The 26,316-nt window shown below is 40.8% G+C and overlaps 2 protein-coding genes across 2 annotated transcripts in view; one reads left to right on the top strand and one right to left on the bottom strand.

Moving 5' to 3' along the window:
- The window catches only part of LOC139442117 (cilia- and flagella-associated protein 61-like), a 95,048-nt gene extending 87,562 nt beyond the window's left edge, over window positions 1–7,486 (top strand). The window contains exon 31 of the mRNA XM_071222918.1: window positions 6,014–7,486. Coding sequence (XP_071079019.1) covers window positions 6,014–6,154 — 141 coding nt within the window. The 3' untranslated portion in view covers window positions 6,155–7,486. The remainder of the gene's footprint in view (window positions 1–6,013) is intronic.
- A 14,545-nt stretch (window positions 7,487–22,031) lies between these two features.
- LOC139442479 (E3 ubiquitin-protein ligase NRDP1-like) lies at window positions 22,032–26,061 on the bottom strand. The gene has a single exon (XM_071223289.1). It carries the CDS (start codon window positions 24,971–24,973, stop codon window positions 23,984–23,986), a length of 990 nt encoding a protein of 329 aa, XP_071079390.1. The 5' UTR covers window positions 24,974–26,061; the 3' UTR covers window positions 22,032–23,983.
- Window positions 26,062–26,316: the final 255 nt, after the last annotated feature.

The following is a 26,316-nucleotide window of genomic DNA, read 5'->3' as shown; positions in this document are numbered from 1 at the left end:
TGACAAGGATTTTTCACAAAATAAATTTCAGCAACCCATGCATTTTGTAAGAGACGATTAACAGGATCAGGTGGTCAGACTCACTGACTTGGTTGATGCGTGTCATTGTATCCCGATTGCGTAGATCCATGCTCAGGATGTCAATCACTGGATTGTCTGGTCCAGACTTAGTTACAGATCGCCATCATATAGATTGAATATTGCTCAGTGCAGTGTTAAACAACAAACAAACAAACAAAGTCTGTAAAACAAGGAATAAAGATTGTCTGGCCTGTAGATGAAAGTCGATATTAATGTTGTTCAGTGATAGCCTATAAACACGCACTAGCAACACATATTTCATTCTGTCATATCTAATTCATATTCATAAAACAAATGTTTGTGGTATTTTGTCATTAATATTATTTTATCGGACCTGAAATCATTTCTATCTAGATTCCAAATAGCTCTTCATTATGTGCTAAATCAAGCAGTTTATTGAGTATGTGACAGTGATGAGTGTGTGATTGACAGCTAATGACATGGTCGCCCCATTAAGATGCTATCTGTACCAGGACCACAGTGAGATAGCCCCTGATGATATACAATCAGAAGGTTAAGTAGATCCATGGAGGAAGGGAAAAAGACAAATAGTTATTGACCTAGTTGGAAATCTTATCTGTTGATGAAAGGTTTTTGGAGTGCCTTTAAGGTAGATGTCGGCTAGGATGGCAAGACGTTCGGTTGATTGCTAATGATGGACTGATGACTTATATTTTTGGGGGCACAATAATGTGAAAAAAAGCAGGCTATTAACTTGACTGTGTTGGAATGTAATATTACAAAGACTAAATTAAGGTTATTTTGAAAACATCCCGACTTTCTGAAACAGTGAATCATTGGTTTGAAGTAATTTTCTTTGTATGCAGCAGTTATGTCTGGACGAAGGGGTTTCTGAACAGGGTACTAATGAGGTGTCTTTGTATCTGTAAATGATAGAAATTACTTATTAAACAAAAGGAGTTACTATTTCTATGCTTTATCAGAAAGTTATGATTATTTAGAATTTAATCAGATTATTTGTTAACGCAAGGATGGCCTAGTCGTCTAGGGCACCGCAATTTGCTGTGCAGAGTTGCATCCCTTGGGCGCACCAGAAACCTATGATCATTGATTTGAATCCTAGTTCTCCCTGATTATGTTTCAAAGTTTGTGAGCACTGTACTTGTGGATATCACCAAAGTGGTAAGCGTCTTGAAACCTGCATCACTTCGGGCGTTCCTCCCACATAAAGCTGACACACTGTGATTTAACTGGAAACTGTGCTAACATTTTGTGCTATTAATGATAAGCTTATATGTACTCAAGGCAGAAAAAATGCAACCAGGATATAAAATATTATATGTAAGGATGTATCATGAAACTGTGGTGTCAGTATGATCTGTGTCTTGATACTCAGGCTGTCATACAATATATATTGGATATAATTCATGTGACACTTAGTTAAAGGAATAGCATTCCATCTTTATAGGGAACGACAAGATCAAACCCAAAATTTTTCAGGCAGGAGTAATGTTCATATTTCCCATGAAAACCCTACCTCTATTACATCATTGCCATAATCCTATACTGTCACACTATCAAAATCTTTAGATTTTCAACAGAAATCTTCATCATCAGGTATCCATATAATTAGTGGTATGGATAGTAGTCTGCCATTACTCAGTTGTCTTTCACATGCATGAGGCAGAAAACCTGACATCTTTCCTGAGTGACCGCCTCCGTTGTGTAGTGGTAGAGCGTCCGCCCGGTGAGCGGAAGGTCCGGGGTTCGATCCCCGGCCGCGTCATACCAAAAAACGTTATAAGATGGTACTTCTTGTTACTCTGTCTGGTGCTTGGCATTAAGGGGCTAAAACAAGTACTGGTCGGCTCGGAGTCAGTCTACTGTGTCTGAGTGGGGTATTCATGTTAAACTGCGGCATGGTATCTCAGTGAGCTAGCACTATAAATCAGCATCTGTCCAGACTAGTACAAGCAGCCACACAAACACATATACGTACATGCAAGTCGCAATAATCTTGGACGCGACGTTAAACCCCCTTTCACCTCACCTCACCTTTCCTTAATGTGCCAGAGTGAACATCTGAAACAAATTCTGAGTATTCTAGCACACTTTGGTAGTTTGTCACACTGTAGTTAATCTCTATTGTCAAAACATATTCAGGTAGGATTACATGTTAATTAATGTCCCCCAGGTATGTAATATCGGGCAATATAGTAATCCGCTTGTCTGTCCGCCTGTAATCATTTTTGTCCAGACCATATCTCTAAAACTAATGGGTATTCATTCATGAAACTTTGCACACACAAAGACCAGGACGCAGCTGGTGCCTTTTGCTATTTAGGGGTTTATATTTTTTCTGTTTCCATGGCAATAAGTTTGACTTTGACTTTGACTTTGGTCAGACCACAAGATTGTCTGGATATCTTTTCATCAGTGAAGGTAGCAAAAGTAACAGAGGGGAAATGTTTGAGCAAACATATATATCTATATTTCTATTATGCTGCAGGATATAAGATTTCAAGTTTTATGTGAAAGGTGAGCTTCAGTAACTAAAGCTCAGTAATTATTCTTGTATAACAGCAAACAGATTAGATAGGAATACCCTCAACAAGTTGGACAGATCACTCTTGTTGTACTTGCTGTGAAATTGTGGGGGACGGGAGAAGTGTACTCTTCCGATGAGGCTTGTTCAACAAGATATGATAAGGGTCCTTTCTTTTTTGGCCAACAGGTTATTTATTATTTAAAAATTAGCAAAAACCTTCAGAAATCGTTTTGAAAGTTGCTTGATGCATTTGTATGGAAGAGAACTAGAGAATTCTCTCTTGAAGTTGGAACAAATGTCCTTTTCCGCTTGTAAATGTTAGCTATTTATATGAACTTGATCATGTCCCTCACTCATGAGGTTCTGGTAGGATTTTCAATGTGGCCACCATCTTAGCAGTGAACATCAATATCATGCTGTGACCTCCCATAAGAATTATCATGAGTCCCTGGTATCAAAATATGGACACTGCAATAACTGGCTGTTTTGGAAGAAATATTGACCTGCTCAACGTATGGCCAAGTGAGCTACAGTGTCAAGGTACTATTTTGTAAATTAAAATACAGTAGACAACTGTTGTAAATTCTGTTTTTCCTGAAGACAAAACCTAGAATGTATGGTGTGTTTGTCAGAGCACCAGTCCATTGTCTCCCCTGTCAGTCGATCCTCTCATTACTGGTAGAATGTACAACCGCTGGTAATGCTCTAGGGGCATGACTGTTATTTGGCCCAAGTTCTCCTGCAAGGGAACCAAACCCTCCTGTGAGACTGAGCTTGTCCAGGAACAGGGCTTGCCTTGAGACACTGTCTAACCCATTTCCTGGAGGTCCTGGAGTTCCAGAACTGGACATGCCACTTTATGTCATGTCATGTATGCATATTTCATTATCAAGTCAACATTGTTTCATTTAGGACCATGTGGGTTTCAGTGTACTACAGGTTATTCCAAGGGTGTGATGGTGAAAAAGGTCATTTTAATGTGGTTTTTAGATTCAGCATTTCAATCTAGAATCTCAGTTCTTGTTTGAGAAGTGTGTCACAGAAAAGAAGTAGGGGCATTTTTCTAGTGGTTGGTATACCAGCTGTTTTGTTGATCATGATGAGTGTTCTTGAATGTAGGTCTTATCAATAGGAAAGTTACATATCACAAAAGACTTGTGACCATCAGATGAACATGCCGCAGTATTCTGTATTTGCCCGTTCCCACAGTCACTTCATGATGACTGTTGTTGTTCTTGGTGAAATGTTAAAGGTTATGTCATTCCTGTGTCTAGTTTAACCAAGGTCATGGTTGGGCCTGCAATATTTCTTTAGTTTGTTATACATGGTTTCCATTTGCAGATTTATTTTATAGTATTAGCAGTATGTAGTTGACCTGTATGGCTGTCAGTGACTTGTACACCATGACCTTGCTCCATACAGAGTTCTCAGAGTTACGACTAAGTCAGTGTTAATACTGAGAGTTAAGATGGTTTTGTGTAACAGGATCCACGTATAAGGTACTGTTAGATGCTTTCTTTCTGATTCCCCAAGCAATACATAACTATGGTTCCATCCTCGATTATCCAGGTTATTATATCTCCATTCTATTAGGATAAGTACCTTGGATGCCATTTGACAGCTTTGTTTTGGAAGTGATATCTATCTCCATCTCGTATCATTTGCTCAGCATAACATATTTCTTGCCCATGAAAATAATTTCACAGGATGGTATTAGCATCATCTCAGTGAGTATATATTACTCAAATGAGTGAGTTCATATTTAATGTCGCATTGGCAATATTTCAGCCATATAGTGACACATATAACTCAGAACAAGGTTATGGTAGTACATGGGTCCAGGGTATATGTCATGTTAGAATAGAGACAGTTACCGAGGATAATCATGGTTGACCTTATTATTGTATCTTCATTTAGAATTAATATGAAACATAGACATAGAATTGTAGTATCCATATATACTACTCAAAAAACTTCTTTCATATTACAGCCCTGGTATATGGCATGGCAGATTAACTATAGTAATATCAGGTGATCCTTAATTTATTTTAGTAGTATATATGGATACTACCATTCTCTGTCTATGTTTCATATTAATTCTAAATGAAGATACAATAATTAAAAATACAGCCCCACTTTATATATAACTGACCCAATATGTAGAGCATGGTTTAACCCTTCTGATATGCATAGTGTAATTGGTTTGTAGAAATGTTCAACTGAACATCGTGCTGTCATCAGCCACACAACTTCCAACTGCAATCTGAAATGTCTGGGCAGCTAAACTATTCCAGCGCTAGACATCAATCAAACAAAGAGTCACTCTCTGCATAGCAGTGTGTGAGTGGCTGTGTCTCTATCAACACATCCTACATTCATGGTGGTGAGCGCAGTATCAGTTGTAGTAAGGCTTGTAACACGACACTTGGCGACCAGTGGTCTCGTGTTTGCTGTGTAGTTTGGAGATCCCAGATTAAAACGTCACTAATAGTTCAATCAGCAAGTGGTCAATCTATATTCAGGTTTGTTCTTCGCCCCAGATTGATATAGTGCAGAGAACAGCTTTGCTTTGTGTGAAACATGAATAATCACTGGTTATGTTAGGCTCGGTGTTATATTGGCTCTAGTGTTGCCAAATATTGATGTGGGACGTTTTTGAGAGGACTCCACCTGGGACGTGGCCTGTCCGATACTGCCGACCTGTATGGCTAAAATATTTATGGATGGCCATTGTTCCCATACCACTGTGGGAGTGTTAGATATTGCCTCAAACTATATGAACACTAAATTAAATTACTTTTTTTAGGAAAGGAAAAGAGATTCTGTGCAAGCATGATGATATATATACTAAAACACAATGAAAACATTAACTTGATTTCAGAAAAGATGTGTTTTTGTGCTCATCAAATGAGATTTGAACCTGTATGATGACATTTTTGTGTTTGATTAACTCATGTCTAATTACTGAAAAAAACTTAATTTGAGTTTTGTGGCCATAGTTCAAACAACACAAGTTAACCTGTCATAGCTTAACGGGGATGGCTGGCCTGGTTGTCCAAGGTGCCACAGTTTACTCTGCAGAGTTATGTCCCTTGGTCATGCCAGAGACCTATGATATTTGAATCTGAAAGAATCTATTGTGAAAATCCGTGTGCAAAATACGCTACAGTCGGAAAGCGCACGTTAAATCTTCTATATCAGTCAGTATTGTGAATATTGATTATGACTTTTACTGAACCGTATATATAGATTATGAAACTCTACCTATATTTATGAATTATGAAATTCAACCCTATTCAGTCTGTCATAAAATTCTACTCAACATTATAGTCTATCTAATTCTACCGAACATGTTGCAGATTGTGTGTTTCTTAATTCTACCTCATTCTGTGGTTTATTAAATTTTACCATTTGTCTTTGCAGATGTCCAAGACACAGCGCAGAGAGCTGCTGGAGGCGTATGCCGGGACCGGCGCCAAGCGGGCGGTGGAGACACGCCTCCTTAGCTTCATCAGCTACAACTACTACCACCTCCCCATGTACGCCAAACCAGGGATGGTGTGAGGCTCACTCCCTCCCTCCCTCACACACTGTACCACTGTAACATAGACATCCATCATACATCACTGTTGTTGTTTATACATGCTGCTGTTGTCAGGTCATGATGTTGGAGTTTTTGTGACATTGATTTGATATATTTCTCCTGTTTGGGCAACAAAAAATGCATTAATATTTTGATATATTAGTGAAATTATCTGACATTCTGTTAAAATCAGTATTTTGTTAAAAGAAACAAATTAATAGATTCCAATTTAATGACAGCTGATATATTGAAATATTTGTGAACTTATTTTCTAAAATCATTTTTTTGTATTAAAAAATGGTTTGCTTGACAGATTAGTATTACCGTATTTGACGTAATAAGCGCCCAGGGCGCTCTCAAAATTAGAAATAAGGGGCTCTTATTAGAATATAATTTTGGTGAGATAAAACAGAGTTGAAAGATTGTAAATTTTGTGGTTTATGCTGACAGCCTGAAATGATATAAGAGAAGAATCTGTGGGTATTATACACGATAGACATATTTTCGAGAATTTAATGGCCCATAATTAAGGGTGCTTATCATACACAAATGAATAAGTCTTGTGTACATTGATCAATCAGAAGGGGTGCTAATTGGGATTGTTCACTAGCCAATATATTTGTAAATATCGCTGTGGGCGCTTATTAGAGCGGGTGCTTATTACGTCGAATACTGTAAGTTTAATCAACCAGATGAAATTCAATTATGAACAATCTCATGAAGGACCAAAGTTGGAAATAACACTGTGTTGGCCCATGTTTCTATTCACACCTACCTATATACATCCACTCTTGTGCTATGTAGGTATATTGAATGTCATGACAGACATAGGAAGGTTTTGTGTAGATATAATCATAGCTTTGAATGCACATATTTGTCCTTGATACTCCTATGATTATCTCATACATGTTTTACATTATTCACAATGATATACCTTATCAGTTTTCCATCCGTTTACTCTGCTGATGCTGGTTTGTCATTGCACAGTCATAAGCTGCAGCAGCTTCATTGATGTGTAAGATTTGACTCAGTGGCTTCAAGCAGAGCCGGGATGGAGAAGATGAAGCATGTGCTACCGTTTGAGTTTTTTAAACAAGAACAGAAGGAAATGTCATGCTTGACTGACAATGTAATGACCATATGGAGAGAGATTTGTTATGAATGTTTACATGAATTATGTTGTAATGAAATACCACTTGTATTACTTTGAACTGTAAATGTAAAGATTTGATATGTGATATATAATATATAATATATAAGTACTGTGGTGTCTGTACCTATTCTACATGATCTGTGGTATTCACATTGGTAAACATTCCAATACACTGTGATATGTTATGTAAATAAAAAAATATATTGCGTATTTTGTTATGTATTTTTTATTGCCACTGAGCGCTCGCTCACTCACACTCACTCACAGTGAGTGAGTGAGTGAGTATGTTTTAACGCCGCTTTTAGCAGTATTCCAGCAATATCACGGCGGGGGACACCAGAAATGGGCTTCACACATTGTACCCATGTTGGGAATCAAACCCGGGTCTTCGGCGTGACGAGCGAACGCTTTAACCTCCCCTACTCACTCACAGAGAGTATGAAAGTGTGAGTGAGTAATTGCAGGTCGATTTATGTAGTAGTCAGCAATTTCCAGCTATATCATGGCTGCACGTAATCAGATCTAGGATGAACAAACCAGTGGTTGATAGCATGAGCAATGATCAACACCGGCCAAGTACACGGACACATTATCAGCCAGTTCAAACATAGGACTTTCAGATCCTCCCGAGTGCCTCACCACAAACATGGTGGTTGCTGTACAAGGGACCAGCTCCTGGAGACCAGCTCACTTGGATCTTAGGAGGAATGTCAGGCCCAAATAAATAGGTAGTGCTTGACAACTTGTTATCTATTGCCAATTTATTTTCAGGACTTCGATGCCATTGTAGTTGACAGTGATGAAGATCACAGAAATATAAAAAATAATAATAGAAAAGGTATTTTTTCATAACTTTATTTTTCTCCCAGATTTGGAGACCAGATAAATAGAAATATATCATTTTGTTTGTTTCTTATGATGGAGTGGAGTTGAGTGGAGATTCGGAACATTTCCCGAAATACATATCCCCACTTCGTTGCGTGCTTTTCGTTGCCACTTGTATATGGCGATTTTACTCATCTTCTGTGATTGCGAAAAACAATGCACTGTTTAAAGACGAGAACAAGCTGTGGTATTTGATACAAGTGGCAGTAAAATATGGAGGTTAGGTGAAATGGGGTTTAACGTCGCGTCCACTATTACTGCACTTATATAGCGACGTACATGTACGTGTGTGTGTTTGTGTGGCTGCTTGTACTAGTCCGGACTGATGCTAATTTATAGTGCTAGCTCACTGAGATACCATGCCGCAGTTTAACATGAATACCCCACTCAGACACAGTATACTGACTCCGAGCCGACCAGTCCTTGTTTAAGGCCCTTAATGCCGAGCGCCAGACAGGGTAACAACAAGTGGCATCTTTTAACGTCTTTTGGTATGACGCGACCGGGGATCGACGATTCTGCTTGTTACCCTGCCTGGCGCTTGGGAAAAAACAACTGTCCGGCTCAGCGTCCGTATCAGTGTGTTGAGTGTCACGCCTAACTGCGGCATGGTATCACAGTGGCCAAACACTATAAAGAGTGATAATGTATATAAACGGGTATAATTGTCACTTAAGGGACCGACCATTTGAAGTTCTGTTGTTTTTAAAAAATAATAATTTGTTGACGAAAATACTGGAAAAGCATAATATTGCCCTAGTTTTAACACACACAAAAATAGTTCGTTTGATAAACTTATGTTCTGAAAAAGGTGTGCAATATATACTGTTCGGCTTATCTTTTCAGAGAAATATTATTTTAAACATTTAGTGCAGGAAATGAAGAAAATCCCACCGCTAACAACAAACGTGCTAAAATAACCTGTAATCTCTACTTGAACACTGAGCAGGGTGTACTGTAGCGGAGATAACAATAGACTGACATAGGGACCCGAAATTAAGTTATGTATAAGGTTAACTATAACTCATTCTAAAAAGGAACATTCGAGTATTATAAGGAGCCCTTAAGTCTTAAGTAGGTTAGTTGATAATGCGTGTTGAGCACAAGTGGGTGTTCAGGGTTTGTTCCTCGACGCTGCAATATTGATCGAAGCGGCGTAAAATCCTTCTCATTTCTTTAAGGCCATGGTCGTCATCGAAGTTTTTGAGCACCATACCTGGTTAAAGACTGTCGCTAATTAGTTAAACATAGAATAAGCGACAGACTTCAACTAAGTGTGGTGTCACACATCTGAAGTTGTTCCAGCCAGAGTCCCTGACAGCTGTGTCACATACCTGCAATCATACAAACTCAGTGAAAGTTGCATTCCAGCCAACGACCCAGATGCCTCATCAAACACAACTATTTTTAGTAGTTATCAAACAGTTATTAGTATAGGGGTTTGTGTGTTAGCGGTTTGGATACAGCCGTATAACATAGGACTTGTGTTTTAGTGGTTTGCATACAGTTATATAACATAGGACTTGTGTTTTAGTGGTTTCCATACAGTTATATAACATAGGACTTGTGTTTCAGGGGTTTGCATACAGGCACATACCACAGGACTTGTGTTTTAGTGGTTTGCATACAGGTACATAACATAGGACTTGTGTTTTAGTGGTTTGCATACAGTTATATAGCATAGGTGTTTGTGTTTAAGTGGTTTGCATACAGTTATATAACAGGTGCTGGTGTTTTAGTGGTTTGCATACAGTTATATAGCATAGGTGATTGTGTTTAAGTGGTTTGCATACAGTTATATAACAGGTGATTGTGTTTTAGTGGTTTGCATACAGTTATATAGCATAGGTGCTTGTGTTTTAGTGGTTTGCATACAGTTATATAACAGGTGCTTGTGTTTTAGTGGTTTGCATACAGTTATATAACATAGGACTTGTGTTTCAGGGGTTTGCATAAAGTTATATAGCATAGGTGCTTGTGTTTTAGTGGTTTGCATACAGTTATATAACAGGTGTTTGTGTTTTAGTGGTTTGCATACAGTTATTTTACATAGGTGTTTGTGTTTAAGTGGTTTGCATACAGTTATATAACAGGTGCTTGTGTTTTAATGGTTTGCATACAGTTATATAGCATAGGTGCTTGTGTTTTAGTGGTTTGCATACAGTTATATAACAGGTGTTTGTGTTTTAGTGGTTTGCATACAGTTATTTTACATAGGTGTTTGTGTTTAAGTTGTTTGCATACAGTTATATAACAGGTGCTTGTGTTTTAGTGGTTTGCATACAGTTATATAACATAGGACTTGTGTTTTAGTGGTTTGTATACAGTTATATAGCATAGGTGCTTGTGTTTTAGTGGTTTGTATACAGTTATATAGCATAGGTGCTTGTGTTTTAGTGGTTTGTATACAGTTATATAGCATAGGTGCTTGTGTTTTAGTGGTTTGTATACAGTTATATGGCATAGGTGCTTGTGTTTTAGTGGTTTGTATACAGTTATATAGCATAGGTGCTTGTGTTTTAGTGGTTTGTATACAGTTATATAGCATAGGTGCTTGTGTTTTAATGCCATGTTCAGGGCATACGGCAGCGTGGATCGAGGCCGCTGTGATGTTTTTCTTACCAAATTAACTTATGAGTCGGACCTCCCCGTTTCTAAATAGTCCATTGGGTCCTGTTAAACACCCAATCAATACATTATCAACGCTCTGTCAAACTGGGATCTGAGGTATGCTATAGACAAAAATATCAGATATTGTCTACGGTTCTCATTAAACGTGAAAACAAATGCTTTGTGTCGCACGGCAAGGGATATAACACTTTAAGGTTAAATACCTCTCCACACGTCAATGACACTGATAGTCAGTCGCTCGACACAAACAGGTTATTTTGAGGAATCGATGACGTATCAGGTATTCATATATCACCAGGAGCGAAGCAAATGCCAACGGCTCGTATGCGGAGCCGAAACAGTCAACTTTATCTATCAGCAGACTTTTTGTGACTTAATATAATCCAGCATCTATAACAGATGCGAAGGTCTGATGCAACAATTGATGGAAGGAGCGTGGATTGTTTTTAACGTCTTTAAACATTATTTTTGTGAAATATGGCGACAGTGAAGAGAGTCAAAGACGCAAATAGTGGGTGTTGATGCTTAAGCTGATTTATTCCTCTTTAAAAGAACACAGGAAGGTTGACCAGGTGTATTCTTGGTAGTGGCATCAAGGCAAGAACGGTTCAGTGTGATGTAACAATTTACACTTTGTAGATGTCACTATTCATAAATATTTATATAATAATTGATATGTAGTGACTGTAAGAGTGCAATGCTACATTGAATAGTGTTTCTGTGATTCCACAACGTGGCGGCTTACTATGACCCAGGACGTAAACGTTTACCACTTTGGGGAAATCACGGTAGTAACCGGATCCTGGTAGCTAAGGCCCGAATACTGTTAATTGATTTGGTTTGCTGGCCTGACCACATATTCACAGCAACCTCAAAAGCAAAAATTTTCACAATAGTTTTCGCTTTGAATTACAGTTTATCGGCCATGCCACTGTCCGTCAGCTTACTACAGGAGTAAAACGTCACAGTGACGCAGGTTACAATTTTGATGAAATCAACGAGCACGAGTACAGTGATGTTAGACCAAGGGTTAATATTTGGGCGAATCGGGGAGTCAAACCCACAACTTGCGAATCCTGACATTGCTAAGGGACACAATTCTGAATTTTTAGGACTTTTTTAGCGTACATGTTACAACTCCCCTGGTTTTCAGAAGCAGGATTACGGTGTTTTCAAGAATCACCTACAGTCGGAACGAGAACTATGATGTCTTAAACAAAGTCCCTACACCATGTATACGGCAAAGGACGCAGCTCCTCAATCTGAAATAGGTCTGACTAGGTCACCCTTTTTCATATATCAAATACAACAAATTATCAAATCTATCTCGCATATTGCAGCAATTTCCATATTGAAAGCTGACCCCCAGAATCGTTTTATTACCTTATCAAAGTGGAAAATAAGGATCAATTCTGAAATTGATGACCGACTTGAAATGAAATCGATATGACCTCCCTCAACACGTGATGCTGTGTATTTCACTGAAATGAGTTTTCCTCTTGTGCGTATTTTCAATTAGAAGTTAATTTGGTATCAACTGGCATCGGTTTATCGTGTTATTTACATTACTGTCGCCATTTAAATGAAGTTGAAACGCGCCATTACTGCTGTCGTCAAACAGCATAACCTTTAATCTTGCAGACTGTTGCCTTGGAAACTGATACTTAATACATAACAAAATATCATGTGTTGGTTTTTTTTATATATGCCACGTGATAATCTTGCAAAAGCACGTTTTCTTTTAAATTCGTATTTCTTTAAAAACTAAACTGTTACAAGGCCACCATTTTTATTTATGTCTTATATCCAGATTTGTGTTTAAGCAAGGAAGCTATTTCATTTTTCTATTTCTATTACACCTTAACTTTGAATAAAAAAAACATATTTCATTATTAAACTGAACCATATAATGTCTTAAGGTTCACATTTTATAATCATGATGTCAGTCAATTGTTTGGTACATATAGGTGTCACCTTAATAAAGGATCCACCTCTTCATAACGCGCTGAGGTTGAGCATAAGCTGGGCCCGTCTCTAATATCAAGATGGAGCAAGTTGACGACGCGCATAGGGAGCCGGGAACCAGCTTAAGACGGGAATCAGCTGACGTGACGTCACGACAATATAACTATATGAATGTGACGTCACCCTGTCTATGACGCCATGACAATTGTAGATAGTAGCGGCGACGGATTGCTACACAGGTCTAAACGCATTACGTATTTGAGAGCAGATTGGCAACAGAGCTCTGCCATGTTGTTCGTGTCGGTTATCGTTGTACAGATTCAAACGCCGTAATAGAGGATGCTATTTCAATGTGAAAAGTTTAACTTTCGCTGGATATATAAGGTAGGTGTTTGAAATCGTGAATGAAGTCTGGAGTGTGCATAGGTGCGGATATTTGATCATACTATCAACCACTGGTGTGTCTGTACGGGGTTTGGTGTTTTATAGGTCGTTGTGATATAGCTCCAATACTGACTGCGGCATTCAACAACATTCAGTCCCTCACTCATTGAAGATAAACCTCGGTGGGGCACCCTAGTGGTTAAAGTGTATGAAGCCGATTTCCGGTGTCCCCAGCCGTGATATTGTTGGAATATTGCTAAAAGCGGCGTGACCTCACTGATTGTCTCACTGACTGGCTGAGGCCCCGCTCAGATGCACACATTACACACTATGTAAAATATACATGTAAAATCACACATATATTTAATGGATTGCATAGTACATGTGTGAACCATTGAGCGAGAGATTGAATGAATGTTGTCTTACGGCAGCCAAGCAATCCAGGGCCCACTTGCATGAAGCGATCTTAGCGCTACGGCTATTGTAAGCCCATGTTAAAGCAAGGGAGTTACCTGAGCGCCCTGATCGCCTTGTGCAAGTGGACCCATTGGCTAAGACAGGCACTCGGATCAAACATTGTTGATTCTCATTTTTATCGATTGTGAGAGAATATGCGTCACTATGTGAGAGAGAAAGCAAGAATGTGTGTCTCTATGTGAGCGAGCAGGCACAAATGTGCGTCTCTATGTGAGAGAGAAGCGTGTGTGTGTGGGTTTAACGCCGCTTTTAACAGTATTACATTGATATCGCGTCGTGTCAGCTTAATGTGGGAGGAAAGCCCGAAGTGATGCAGGTCTCAGACGTTTACCACTTCGGTGAAACCCACGAGCACAGGTATGGTGGTGACTAACCTAATCGGGGCTAACCGAGGTTCGAACCCACACTCATAGGTTTCTGGAGCGTCCGAAGGGAGGCAACTCTGCACAGCAAACCGCGGCGCCTTAGACGACTGGGCCATCCGTGCCCCTGTTAGAGAGAAGTCAAGAATATGAATCTGTATGTGAGACAGAAGGCAAGATTATGTGTCTACATGTAAGAGAGAAGGCAAGAATATGTGTCTCTATGTGAGAGAGAAGGCAAGAATATGTGTCTCTATGTGAGAGAGAATGCAATAATATGCGTCTCTATGTGAGAGAGAAGGCATGAATATGTGTCTCTATGTGAGAGAGAAGGCAAGAATATGTGTATCAATGTGAGAGTGAAGGCAAGAATATGTGTCTCAATGTGAGAGAGAATTCAAAAATATGTGTCTCTGTGAGAGAGAAGGCAAGAATATGTGTTTCTATGTGAGAGAGAAGGCAAGAATATGTGTCTCTATGTGAGAGAGAAGGCAAGAATATGTGTCTCTATGTGAGAGAGAAGGCAAGAATATGTGTCTCTATGTGAGAGAGAATGCAAAAATATGTGTCTCTGTGAGAGAGAAGGCAAGAATATGTTTCTCTATGTGAGAGAGAAGGCAAGAATATGTGTCTCTATGTGAGAGAGAAAGCAAGAATATGTGAGAGAGAATGCAAAAATATGTGTCTCTGTGAGAGAGAAGGCAAGAATATGTTTCTCTATGTGAGAGAGAAGGCAAGAATATGTGTCTCTATGTGAGAGAGAATGTAATAATATGTGTCTCTGTGTGAGAGAGAAGGCAAGAATATGTGTCTCCATGTGAGAGAGAAGGCAAGAATATGTGTCTCTATGTGAGAGAGAAGGCAAGAATATGTGTCTCTATGTGAGAGAGAAGGCAAAAATATGTGTCTCTGTGAGAGAGAAGGCACGAAAATGTTTCTCTGTGTGAGAGAGCAGGTAAGGATAATTGTCTCTATGTGAGAGAGAAGGCAAGAATATGTGTCTCGATGTGAGAGAGAAGGAAAGAACATATATCTCCTTGTGAGAGAAGGCAAGAATATGTGTCTCTGTGTGAGAGAGAAGGCAAGAATATATTTCTCCTTGTGAGAGAGAAGGCAAGAATATATGTCTCCAGGTGAGAGAGAAGGCAAGAATATGTATTTTCATGTGAGAGAAGACAGGAATATGTGTCTCTATGTGAGAGAGAAAGGAAGAATGTGTGTCTCTGAATGAGAGACAAAGCAAGAATATGTGTCTCTATGTGAGAGAGAATGCAATAATATGTGTCTCTGTGTGAGAGAGAAGGCAAGAATATATGTCTCCATGTGAGAGAGAAGGCAAGAATATGTGTCTCCATGTGAGAGAGAAGGCAAGAACATCTGTCTCTATGTGAGAGAGAATGCAAAAATATGTGTCTCTGTGAGAGAGAAGGCAAGAATATGTGTCTTTATGTGAGAGAGAAGGCAAGAATATGTGTCTCTATGTGAGAGAGAAGGCAAGAATATGTGTCTCTATGTGAGAGAGAAGGCAAGAATATGTGTCTCTGTGTGAGAGAGAAGGCAAGGATATGTGTCTCTATGGGAGAGAGAAGGCAAGAATATGTGTCTCTATGAGAGAGAAGGCAAAAATATGTATCTGTATGTGAGACAGAAGGAAAAAACATATATCTCCTTGTGAGAGAAGGCAAGAATATGTGTCTCTGTGTGAGAGAGAAGGCAAGAATATATTTCTCTATGTGAGAGAGAAGGCAAGGATATGTGTCTGTATGTGAGAGAGAAGGTAAGAATATGTGTCTCTATTTGAGAGAAGGCAAAAATATGTATCTATAAGTGAGAGAGAAGGCAAGAACATGTGTCTCCACGTGAGAGAGAAGGCAAGAACATGTGTCTCTATGTGAGAGAGAATGCAAAAATATGTGTCTCTGTGAGAGAGAAGGCAAGAAAATGTGTCTCTATGTGAGAAAGAATGCAATGATATGTGTCTCTGTGTGAGAGAGAAGGCAAGAATATGTGTCTCTATGTGAGAGAGAAGGCAAGAATATGTGTCTCTATGTGAGAGAGAAGGCAAGAATATGTGTCTCTGTGTGAGAGAGAAGGCAAGGATATGTGTCTCTATGGGAGAGAGAAGGCAAGAATATGTGTCTCTATGAGAGAGAAGGCAAAAATATGTATCTGTATGTGAGACAGAAGGAAAAAACATATATCTCCTTGTGAGAGAAGGCAAGAATATGTGTCTCTATGTGAGAGAGAAGGCAAGAATATTTGTCTCTATGTGAGAGAGAAGGCAAGAATATATTTCTCTATGTGAGAGAGAAGGCAAGGATATGTGTCTCTATGTGAGAGAGAAGGTAAGAATATGTGTCTCTATTTGAGAGAAGGCAAAAATATGTATCTATAAGTGAGAGAGAAGGCAAGAACATGTGTCTCCATGTGAGAGAGAAAGCAAGAATATGTCTCTATTTGAGAGAGAAGGCAAGAATTTATTTTTCTATGTGAGAGAGAAGGCAAGAATTTATTTTTCTATGTGAGAGAGAAGGCAAGAATTTATTTTTCTATGTGAGAGAGAAGGCAAGAATATGTGTGTCTATGTGAGAGAAAGTCAGAATATGTATCTCCACGTAAGAGAGAAGGCAAGAATATGTGCCTCTATGTTAGAGAGGCGGCAAGACTATGTGTCTCTATGTAAGAGAAGGCAAGAAAATGGGTGTACTAGTATTTGAGAGAACAGGCAAAAATATGTATCTCCATGTGAGAAAGAAGGCAAGAATATGTGTCTATGAGCGGGAGAAGGCAAGGATATATGTCTCTTTGTGTGAGAGAAGACTAGAATATGTGTCTGTATGTGAGGAGTCAAGAATATGTCTTTCTATTTGAGAGAAGCCAAAATATGTAAGGAAAATGCAAGGAAATGTGTCGCTATGTGAGAGAGAAAGCGTGAATATGTGTCTCTATGTGTGAGAGAAAGCAGGAATATGTGTCTCTAGTTGAGAGAAGGTAAAAATATGTATCTCAATGTGAGAAAGAAAGCAGGAATATGTATCTGTATGTGAGAGAGAATGCAAGAATATGTGTCTCCATGTGAGAGAGAACTTTAAGGGCGTAGTGATAAGGTGAATATACAGGTCATGGCACTATTGTCCAGTATAGGAAGTAGACAGGTATACAGGTAGCGCTTTACACAAACATACAAGCGTGTTCATATGGCTTGTTACGAATACACATTTAGCACAGTTGTAGCCGTTTCTTTTTGTGATCCAGCGATTGGCACATAATAAACTTAAAGAACAAGCGTTTATGAGCGAATGTTAGTATATGAAGCGGCCTGAAAATCCCCTGGCTTTGAACGGTAACCTGATTTCCACGCTACGCGTTTCTGAGCTGAACAGTGGCGGAAACACATGCTATTGACCAGGCGTGATGGCCGGTAATTCAGCCATCTTTTGTGTACTTTCATGGTGACCCTCTGCAAATATCGAGCGCGGTAGATGAGGATGCATGTATGTTACAAAGGTTGCTTTGTTTGGTAGTTGTTGTTTTACATCAATCACACGCATAAATATTCCAGCTATATGACGGCTGTCTCTAATTATCAAGTCTGGACCAGACAAGCCAGTGATTGACATGATAAACATCGATGGAATCCAATGAACCAAGGCACCGAGCCTGACCACTTAATCCATTTAGTCGCCTCTTGCAAGCATAGGTTGTTTGGGACCTATATTTTCACCCGAAAAACTCATGGATACAGAAACTACTGTGTCATGTCAATTGATTGTATCGCAAACGCTCATACAGACCACAGCAGCTCGGGGACGTTGTAATGCGTATTAGAATAATTAAGAAAGCCGCACATCAAATTAGCTTTCCCTTATAAACTGGGGCATGTGTAATAGAAATATCGATATGGTTCGCTATTGGTTGTGTAAGACACAAAAAATAATAAGCAGAATTTGAATTTTAAATTTTGTAAACGTTAAATTCTAAAATATAGCAAAGCCTTTAGAAAGCCTTTTTGGTCCATCTTCACCTCAAATAAACGCTAAACCACTTGAAATCTTCAAAGAGTGAGTGAGTTGGGTTTAATTAACATTATTCCAGTTATATCGCGGCGTGTCAGCTTAATGTGGGAGGAAAGCCCAAAGTGATGCAGGTCACAGACTTTTACCACTTCGGTGAAACCCACGGGCACGGGTATGGTGCTGACAAACCTAGAAACATAATCGGGGCGAACCTGGATTCGAACCCACAATCATAGATTTCTGGCGTGCCCAAGGGACGCAACTCTGCACAGCGAATCGCGGCGCCTTAGACGACTGGGCCACCCATGCCCCCAAATCTTCAAAGAAAAAGGAAACCTGTACAATGTCGTGTGGATGTTTGTATTCACATCATGCTGAGTTTAATGGTCTGTATTCCCTAAACAGCAGTCTATAGTTTGAACCACCCCCAAGTGCTTTATCAATTATTTTCATCTGCCATTAAATCTTTAGCGGTTAACAGACACGACTTAATTAAGTGTTCATGTATTAAGAATCAATATTTGTACTTTAATCTTTGGGGATTGAATACTGACTGTCACGAAGGTTGATTAAGTATAGGGATTACATATAGTGTAGAGTGAGTGAGTGAATGAGTGAGTGAGTGAGTGAGTGAGTGGGTGGGTGGATGGGTGTTTGGGTGAGTGAGTGAGTGAGTTGGGTTTAACGCCGCTTTTAACAGTATTCCAGTTATATCACGGCGTGTCAGATTAATGTGGGAGGAAAGCCCGAAGTGATGCAGGTCTCAGACGTTTACCACTTCGGTGAAACCCATGAGAACGGGTATGGTGCTGACAAACCTAGAAACATAATCGGGGCGAACCGGGATTCATACAATCATAGGTTTCTGGCGTGCCAAAGGGACGCAAATTTGCACCGCGAATCACGGCGCCTTAGACCTGTGCCCTATGTAGCGTAGAACAAACACTGAAGGCGATGTGTGTATTTCTTGTCATCTCCCTGCTCCTTGCCATCTGGCTTCTGCTACTCCATCTAACGCTATTCCTGATCTCCCCAGGGGCATGTCCGAAGTCTCTAATCAATCAAGTGATTAATTGATCAGCACAGTTAATGAAAAATATGTTGCGTGAGATTAAATCGTTTCACACTTGTCGATGTTTAGGAAATTCAGCCCATTGTACCGTTTTTAAAGATTGAACAGGTCATCCAACCCATATACCCGACAACTAATATAAACAACCGCTCTCCAACACGCACGAACACGAAGTGCGAAATTTGCTCCATAGGAAGCGCTAGTAAAATATCCAAAAACATTATCAGAAATACTCCTCACCTGGGGCATGCTATATGTAATGTACATTCGGACCCCGTTATCCCTAATGTACCGATATCTCCCGACCACCTTCCTATATATGTACATAAACATTTGACCGCTTAGCTCGATTTCGAGATAAAAGTACATAGCGCTATCTCGAACCCTACATGCAATGTTCCCACATGCATACATCGACGCTCATGATGTCAATCACTGGAATGTTTGGTCCAGACTTGATTATTTACAGACCGTTGTCATATAGCTGGCATGTTTATGAGTGCGGCGTTAAACAAACAAACAAACAAACAAACATCATGAAATGTTATATGCAGGGTTACTGGTGGCCCAGCAAGTTGCAGGCTCATCTGTATGGAGTCGATGTTCTTGGGTTCGAATCCCATATTTATCCCGGTGATAACGCCTGGTCCGTTAGTACCACCTGGATGTTTGTGAACGGTCACAATTTCTTGCAATCATCTATGACTGCAACAAGTTGGGCTTTCTCCTTCGTCTCTGATGTATGAAATACTGGTGAGTGTGTAGTTGGGTTTAACGCCGCTTTAAACAGTATTCCAGTTATACCACGGCGTGTCATCTTGAAGTGGGGGGAAAGCCCGAAGTGATGCAGGTGCCAGACGTTTACCACTTTTCGCGAGCCCTACAAGGACAGGCGTGGTGACTGAAACACTAAAACAGACACTAAAACCATCCCACTCGCTGCTACCACGTGTACACTGCTCTTACTACCTCTCCGGGTGATGATAAAACACCGCGTGTTGAAATATAAGCATTCCATTTCTGAATAATTTAAAACTTTCAGAGGGGATGGTGTAATGGCACTGCAATAAGAGAAAGTAGGAACTTTACTCAGCACAGAAAAAGTACACAAAACACACATAACATCTCGTATACACCAGGCCATGAATAAAAACGTCCTCAACAGATGCTTATTATCAAAATTACATCGCCACATGCCATTTCCCCCTTTTTACCCCTCAGAAAATCAATCAAACCCATTAGCAGACATGGTAGCAGAGTTTGGGATAGGAAAGATTACTCTATGTTAAAATTCGGACAATTGTAACAAAAACCGCATATTTTACCCGCAAAAACATTTAAAAAATGTTCTCCATGAAACAAATCGTGCATACGTTTTAATGCATGTTTAAATGACCCACATGCTGTTGAGAACATTTGAAAAGCTTGAAATACGTATGTTGGTCACCTCGAAGTCAGCAGTGTCGATGAACTGTCATGGCCTTCCGCCACTAATGGTACGTGTTCGCTAACACGCCGTAAACCCAGTCACACAGCATAATGGGCATCTCTATGTGAAACTGCTCACGACCTACCCCTAACACAGAACCTCAAACACAAATGACTTGAATAGCCTCTCGGCGAACCAGCACATATCACGAAAGAGATCCTTAGTCTCTTCAGTGAATATGATCTCTAACGAGCCTCAGTAAATCCACCTTTTTGGCGAAGGCACTTGTCAAGACTATTCATCCATGTTTATAACATATATCACGACACGACTCGAACAAACAACGTTATACACAAAACTGTCTCAAACGTCTACCGGGAATATTGACTTGACAACACCGCCATTGTCAACGGAAGAATAAAGCTGGTTGTCAGTCAGGTAAATCGATAATTAATTAGACTAATGTAGCTACAGTTGCTTTCACTCTCGACCCGTTACGTGGTGAAAGCGGTAGAATGTGTAATCCTTGTCCTACAGCAATATTTAAGGGATATACTTGTTTACTATTGATGCATATCACGTTTAATGCTACTCCGTCGAACAGGTATAAGGATTGTGTTCTGGTGTGGGAAAGTCATACACCATTATTCATTGATTGTATTATTGGATGTGTTTGTAGTTGGTTTTTACAGTCGTCAAGATCCATAAAAGACTAACTGACTTGAAGATCTGGTTGGGGAACATTTTTTTCGATGTCCTATGTTCAATTCAATTGTACTTTGCCGCACAATCCCCAAGCTATGATAGTTTGCCGTACTCGCTCTCCTCTCTCTTTCTGTCTGTCGGGGCGGGCCGGGTAGCCCAGTGGTTAAAGCGTTCGCTCGTCACGCCGAAGACCCGGGTTCGATTCCCGACATGGGTACAATGTGTGAAGCTCCTTTCTGGTGTCCCCCGCCGTGATATTGCTGGAATATTGCTAAAAGCGGCGTAAAACCATACACACTCACTCACACAATCATTCTGTCTGTCACTCTCCGCTGTTTGTTGTTGAGCGCCGAACACGGCCATATTCCAGCTGTATGACGGCGGCGTGTATATAATCGAGTCTGGATAATCCAGTGACTGATATTATGGGCATGGACCCGCGCCGTCGGGTTACGCTGACACGCCATCAACCATGTCACCAAGTCTGACAATCCGATCAATTCAGTTTCCTCTTACGTCCAACAAAGGTTGCTGGGGACCTATTCCAACCTGGAATCCCCACGGGGTATATGCCTGCGTCAAGATATATATTCCGAAGGAAGCCTAATAATTATAATGTTTTTACAATGTTTTTTTCAGGAAACCCATCAATTCCAATGGACAATATTGGAGGAATAATCATTTCTTTTTATAATTATCTGAAACGAATTCACACACACGCAAATGTAAATAACATAATATTAAAAGGACAAAATGTTTATTTATTGAAATATGCTTGTACATGGCTCATGTTTTGGTTGGCTTGTGACAATTAAATGTCATCACACTTGCAAAGTGGTTTGCAAATCAAATGTGGGACAACACAGCCACACCTTGCTCTGCACCCCCTCCCAGACTAACAACTACATCTCAGAAGCTATTGGCATGACGTAGAAGTTTGTCGTAATGTAGTCCACAAAGGCTCATAGTCATGTGCTGCTGTTATTACCCATCCTATCTCAGTTGGCACACACACACACACACACACACACACACACACACACACACACACACACACACACACAATAATAAAAACTAACAACACACTTGGCCGCTCTATATATTGTGGCTTTACTGCCAATGACAGTATACAGGGAGTCTTACAAACACTCGTGCATAACGTGATAATGTGGGTTGACTGGTCCCTGAAGCGTAACGCCATACATTAGTTACAACCGATTAAGTATCGATTAGGTATCGATCACACTCGCTGTTTCTTGTCATTCTAAGCAGATTAAGACAAAACCTAGTATACGGTGTTACTCGATAAACACTTAAGCATGCCATCAATGGTAAACTCACAACCAAAGAATAATAAATAATATTGCACTTGTTCAACCGATAAATAAAACATAATCTCCATTATGAAGGGGGTTAACAGATTAAGCTGCGCTAAGCAGCGGGAGCGTTGTCAGCAGTTTTAAAGCGATGTGATAAATTTCCTACACTGACCATATCTATATAATACTTTCCAAACAACTAACAGTTGGAGAAATGGTGGGTACATGATATGATTGGTTCTTGGTTGATCCGTGTATCAAGTCTGGTTTGCTTACGTCATACGTCATACCAAATGAAACACAGACAGTGAAACCCCGTTAATCCGGACGGTCATCGTCCGGATAAGCAAAATGACGGATTCAAGAATCATCAATTAGAGTAATTAATTTGTAAAATTTTGTTCTTATACCGCTTCCCAAACAGATCGCCCGGAACACTAGCGTCGGGATTAACGTGTTTTCACTGTATTTCGATTATATATGACTTAAGTGCAAATGAAAGAAATGGCAAGATACAAAATATTCAAGCTCATACACACACTAACGGGATTTAGTATCAGAGATGCGACTGTCTTAATCAGTGATTGGATTTTTGGCTCTGTGGTTCTTGTTGCGTTGGAAGAAAGACGTGACCAGTAAATCTGTAGTTCCGGGTTATCAACTTGGGCATTCTTGAGTTGGTATTATCGCCGCTTTTAACAGTATTCCAGTTATATCGCGGCGTGTCAGCTTAATGTGGGAGGAAAGCCCGAAGTGATGCAGGTCCCAGACGTTTACCACTTAGGTGAAACCCACGAGCACGGGTATGGTGCTGCCAAACCTAGAAACATAATGGGGGCAAATCGGGATTCGAACTCACAATCGTAGGTTTCTGGCGTGTCCAAGGGACGCATCTCTGCACAGCGAATCGCGACGACTGGGCCACTCGTTTGACGTGTGACACAGTACTGTGACTACTGTCTATTGCCCACTTCAGTGCAGGTGTTCAGTGAAGCTGGGCCGGTGTCGAGCTCAGCATGAGCAATGGTATCACGTTCCCGAATCGCTAACTATCGCCGCTGGTTCCCCTTAATTATAGTCATTGGATCAGTCTTCACTACACCTTGGTCACATTTTCAGCCGATCTGGTTCCCAACTCTCACTAGCCCTGTCTTTATCGGAACATCCTCGCATGGCGCTCACTCTACCTTGGCCATAGGACCGGCAATGGATGCCAAAGACCTATTTCACAAGTCACTTCAGCCAGTCACATTTTCGGCAGTCGCTCATCACTGATAATTCACTAGGTCATCATCACGGAACCTCCGTGTCAATTTCAGCAGGATAAATGTTCGCTTGGTCATATATTCAGCAGTCATCAGGACAATGTCACGTTGGTCACAATGGCAATCACTGGTCATAAATCTACGCCTTCAGCGAACCATAATCACTGGACTGTACCTGGTTGATTCCCGGGTATCATGGCGGTATCTGGCAATGCACTGCAACCAGCACCCGAGACTTAATCTCTGAGACGGAGTAAACCAGTTGCTGGCAAAAGCGGTCGCTAGGAGCATATGGACGTCGTGTTCGAAGTCGCTGTTGCAGCGGAAGTACTGCTCGTAGCACTTCTTGACGGCAGAGAAGATGAAGTCACTATCTATATGTCTGGGCCTCCGAAGAAGGTACTTGGCTATCAGCAGAGACAGCCGGGCCATGCTTTGAGGCGTGTGGCCATAGTCGTATTTAGGATCGTAGTCAGAAGATTGGAGCTCAACTACTTCGTGTCTTGTACAGTTCAACTCCTCCTTCACTTTAATGTATTCCTTCTCAATCATCCTATTTTTGGCATTAGCGAGCTCTATATCCCGTTTAAACTTGGCGACTTGCATTTCAAGGGAGCTTATCCTGCAGAGCAGTTCGGTTATCTCCGCGTTGTTGATCGCTTCCGTGGCTCTTCGTCGCCTCCGCCGGTCACTCCACGTCGTGTCCACCGCCCCTTCCTCCACGGACGCCGCGATCCCCACGCACTGGATCTGGTGACTGGCCAGTTCGAACCTGTTGACCACTTCCTCGCACCCCGCGCAATCCACAGGAAAGTACGCACACGTGTCGAGGTGAGACTTGAGGCGGTCGAGCTTAAGAATCACTTTACAACCCCTCTCTGCGTGGTCGCACTCAACCTCGAAGCCGTTGATGAGGTTCCGGAGAGAATGGACGGGGCTGCCCCCGTCGTCACCGACGTGTGTCCGACACTCCGGACAAGTCTCCGTCCCGGGCCTGGCGAGCCAAGTGTCCAGGCACAGGCAACAAAACGTGTGTCCACAGGGGGTCAACACAGCGTCTTGCAAAACACACCCGCAAATACCGCATATTAAGTTGGGATCGACGGCGCAGACGAACTTGTTAATACTATAACCCATGATACCGTTTCTTTCGATCCCTTCTCACCTTTATTGACTCTGCACACTGTCAACCGGTTCCTCTCAATGTCCACAGCAAACACAACTCGCTGTACAAACTATCCGCTTTTACCAAGGTGATCCCTTCCATACATCGTCCTTAGTCCAAGTCCAGTCTTCTTTTCAAGCAGAAATGCCACCAAGTCTATTAGAAACAATGTTTAAATGGCTCGTCTCTGATTACATCTATAGCCTTGCGATCAATTTGTATGTATACTGTCGTGGCCTTACCGTCCCGGTAATCCTTAGACGCAAATCCTGTATGATTCGGTCAATTTCCACCAGTGTATAACACCAAATCGAATTACCCGTCCCACGAAGTCAGATCCAGGTGAGGCTAATACGCTGCATAACTCGCTTCCGTCCGATCTATAACCGATCAGGATATTTCACTCCTCACTGCTCTCCTCTACCCCTTGGATTTGTACGCTTGTCGATCGCTTCTAACTGCCAATGTAGCACTGCTCCGCAACAAACGGTTTGATTCAAAACACATTTAACAATACGGTAAGGGGAGTTGTATCCCGGGTCACAAAACGTAAAGGCAAAAGGTGTGTAAGTCGAGTGTACTCGTTTCAATAACAGATATCTTCAAATGTCAATCTTTGAATCAAACGGTAGACACGCCCGCGTATCAAAGAATATGTCTTCTATATTCGTGCATATACATGTCATACGGCTATACAGAATGTGATATAGCGTGGGAGACGTATTGGCGAAGGGTCATTCTCACCTAGCAAAGTTCATCCAAACTTTACATAGCAGACGACACGTTGAAATCAAGCCTTCTCTCTCTCTCTCTCTCCTGTAACACTATCCCCTCATCTGCCGACTCTCTCCTCTCTCAACGGTAGTATGACTGTATGTTAACTCCACCGTCCACGCCTTGAACACACATGTACCTGCCAAGAATAACATACAGCTCTCGGGACACTCAGAAACTCGCTATCCACAGTTTATGATGTTCAAGAGGTCTCGTTGTTCTAACCCGCCGGACTGAGGCCTCCGAAGCACTATAAGTGAGATGAGACGATATGGAGGCACATTCACCGTCACCCATGACTGCTGCTGTACGATCGCCGTGTGTCTATTTTAGGCGCGTGAAGCTGGCTGCGGTCGATAGGGTCAGTCTGCGCATGTCTGTACAGCATCTTCTGACATTTGTCTGCAACATGCACACCCACGTGTGCGACGTAAAAAGATGGCGGAATAGCTAACTTTAGAAAATAAGCTAACTGGAAAATTATTGATAGGTATAATCTTCAAGAAGCAGAATATGGATACACACAGGAGTGTATATATCC

This window comes from Haliotis cracherodii, unplaced genomic scaffold, assembly GCF_022045235.1.
Source record: "Haliotis cracherodii isolate W230 unplaced genomic scaffold, xgHalCrac1.p SCAF_5, whole genome shotgun sequence".
Classification (NCBI taxonomy): Eukaryota; Metazoa; Mollusca; class Gastropoda; order Lepetellida; family Haliotidae; genus Haliotis; species Haliotis cracherodii.
Note: the sequence above shows the minus strand (reverse complement) of the source record. Positions and strands in the feature narration are given on the sequence as shown.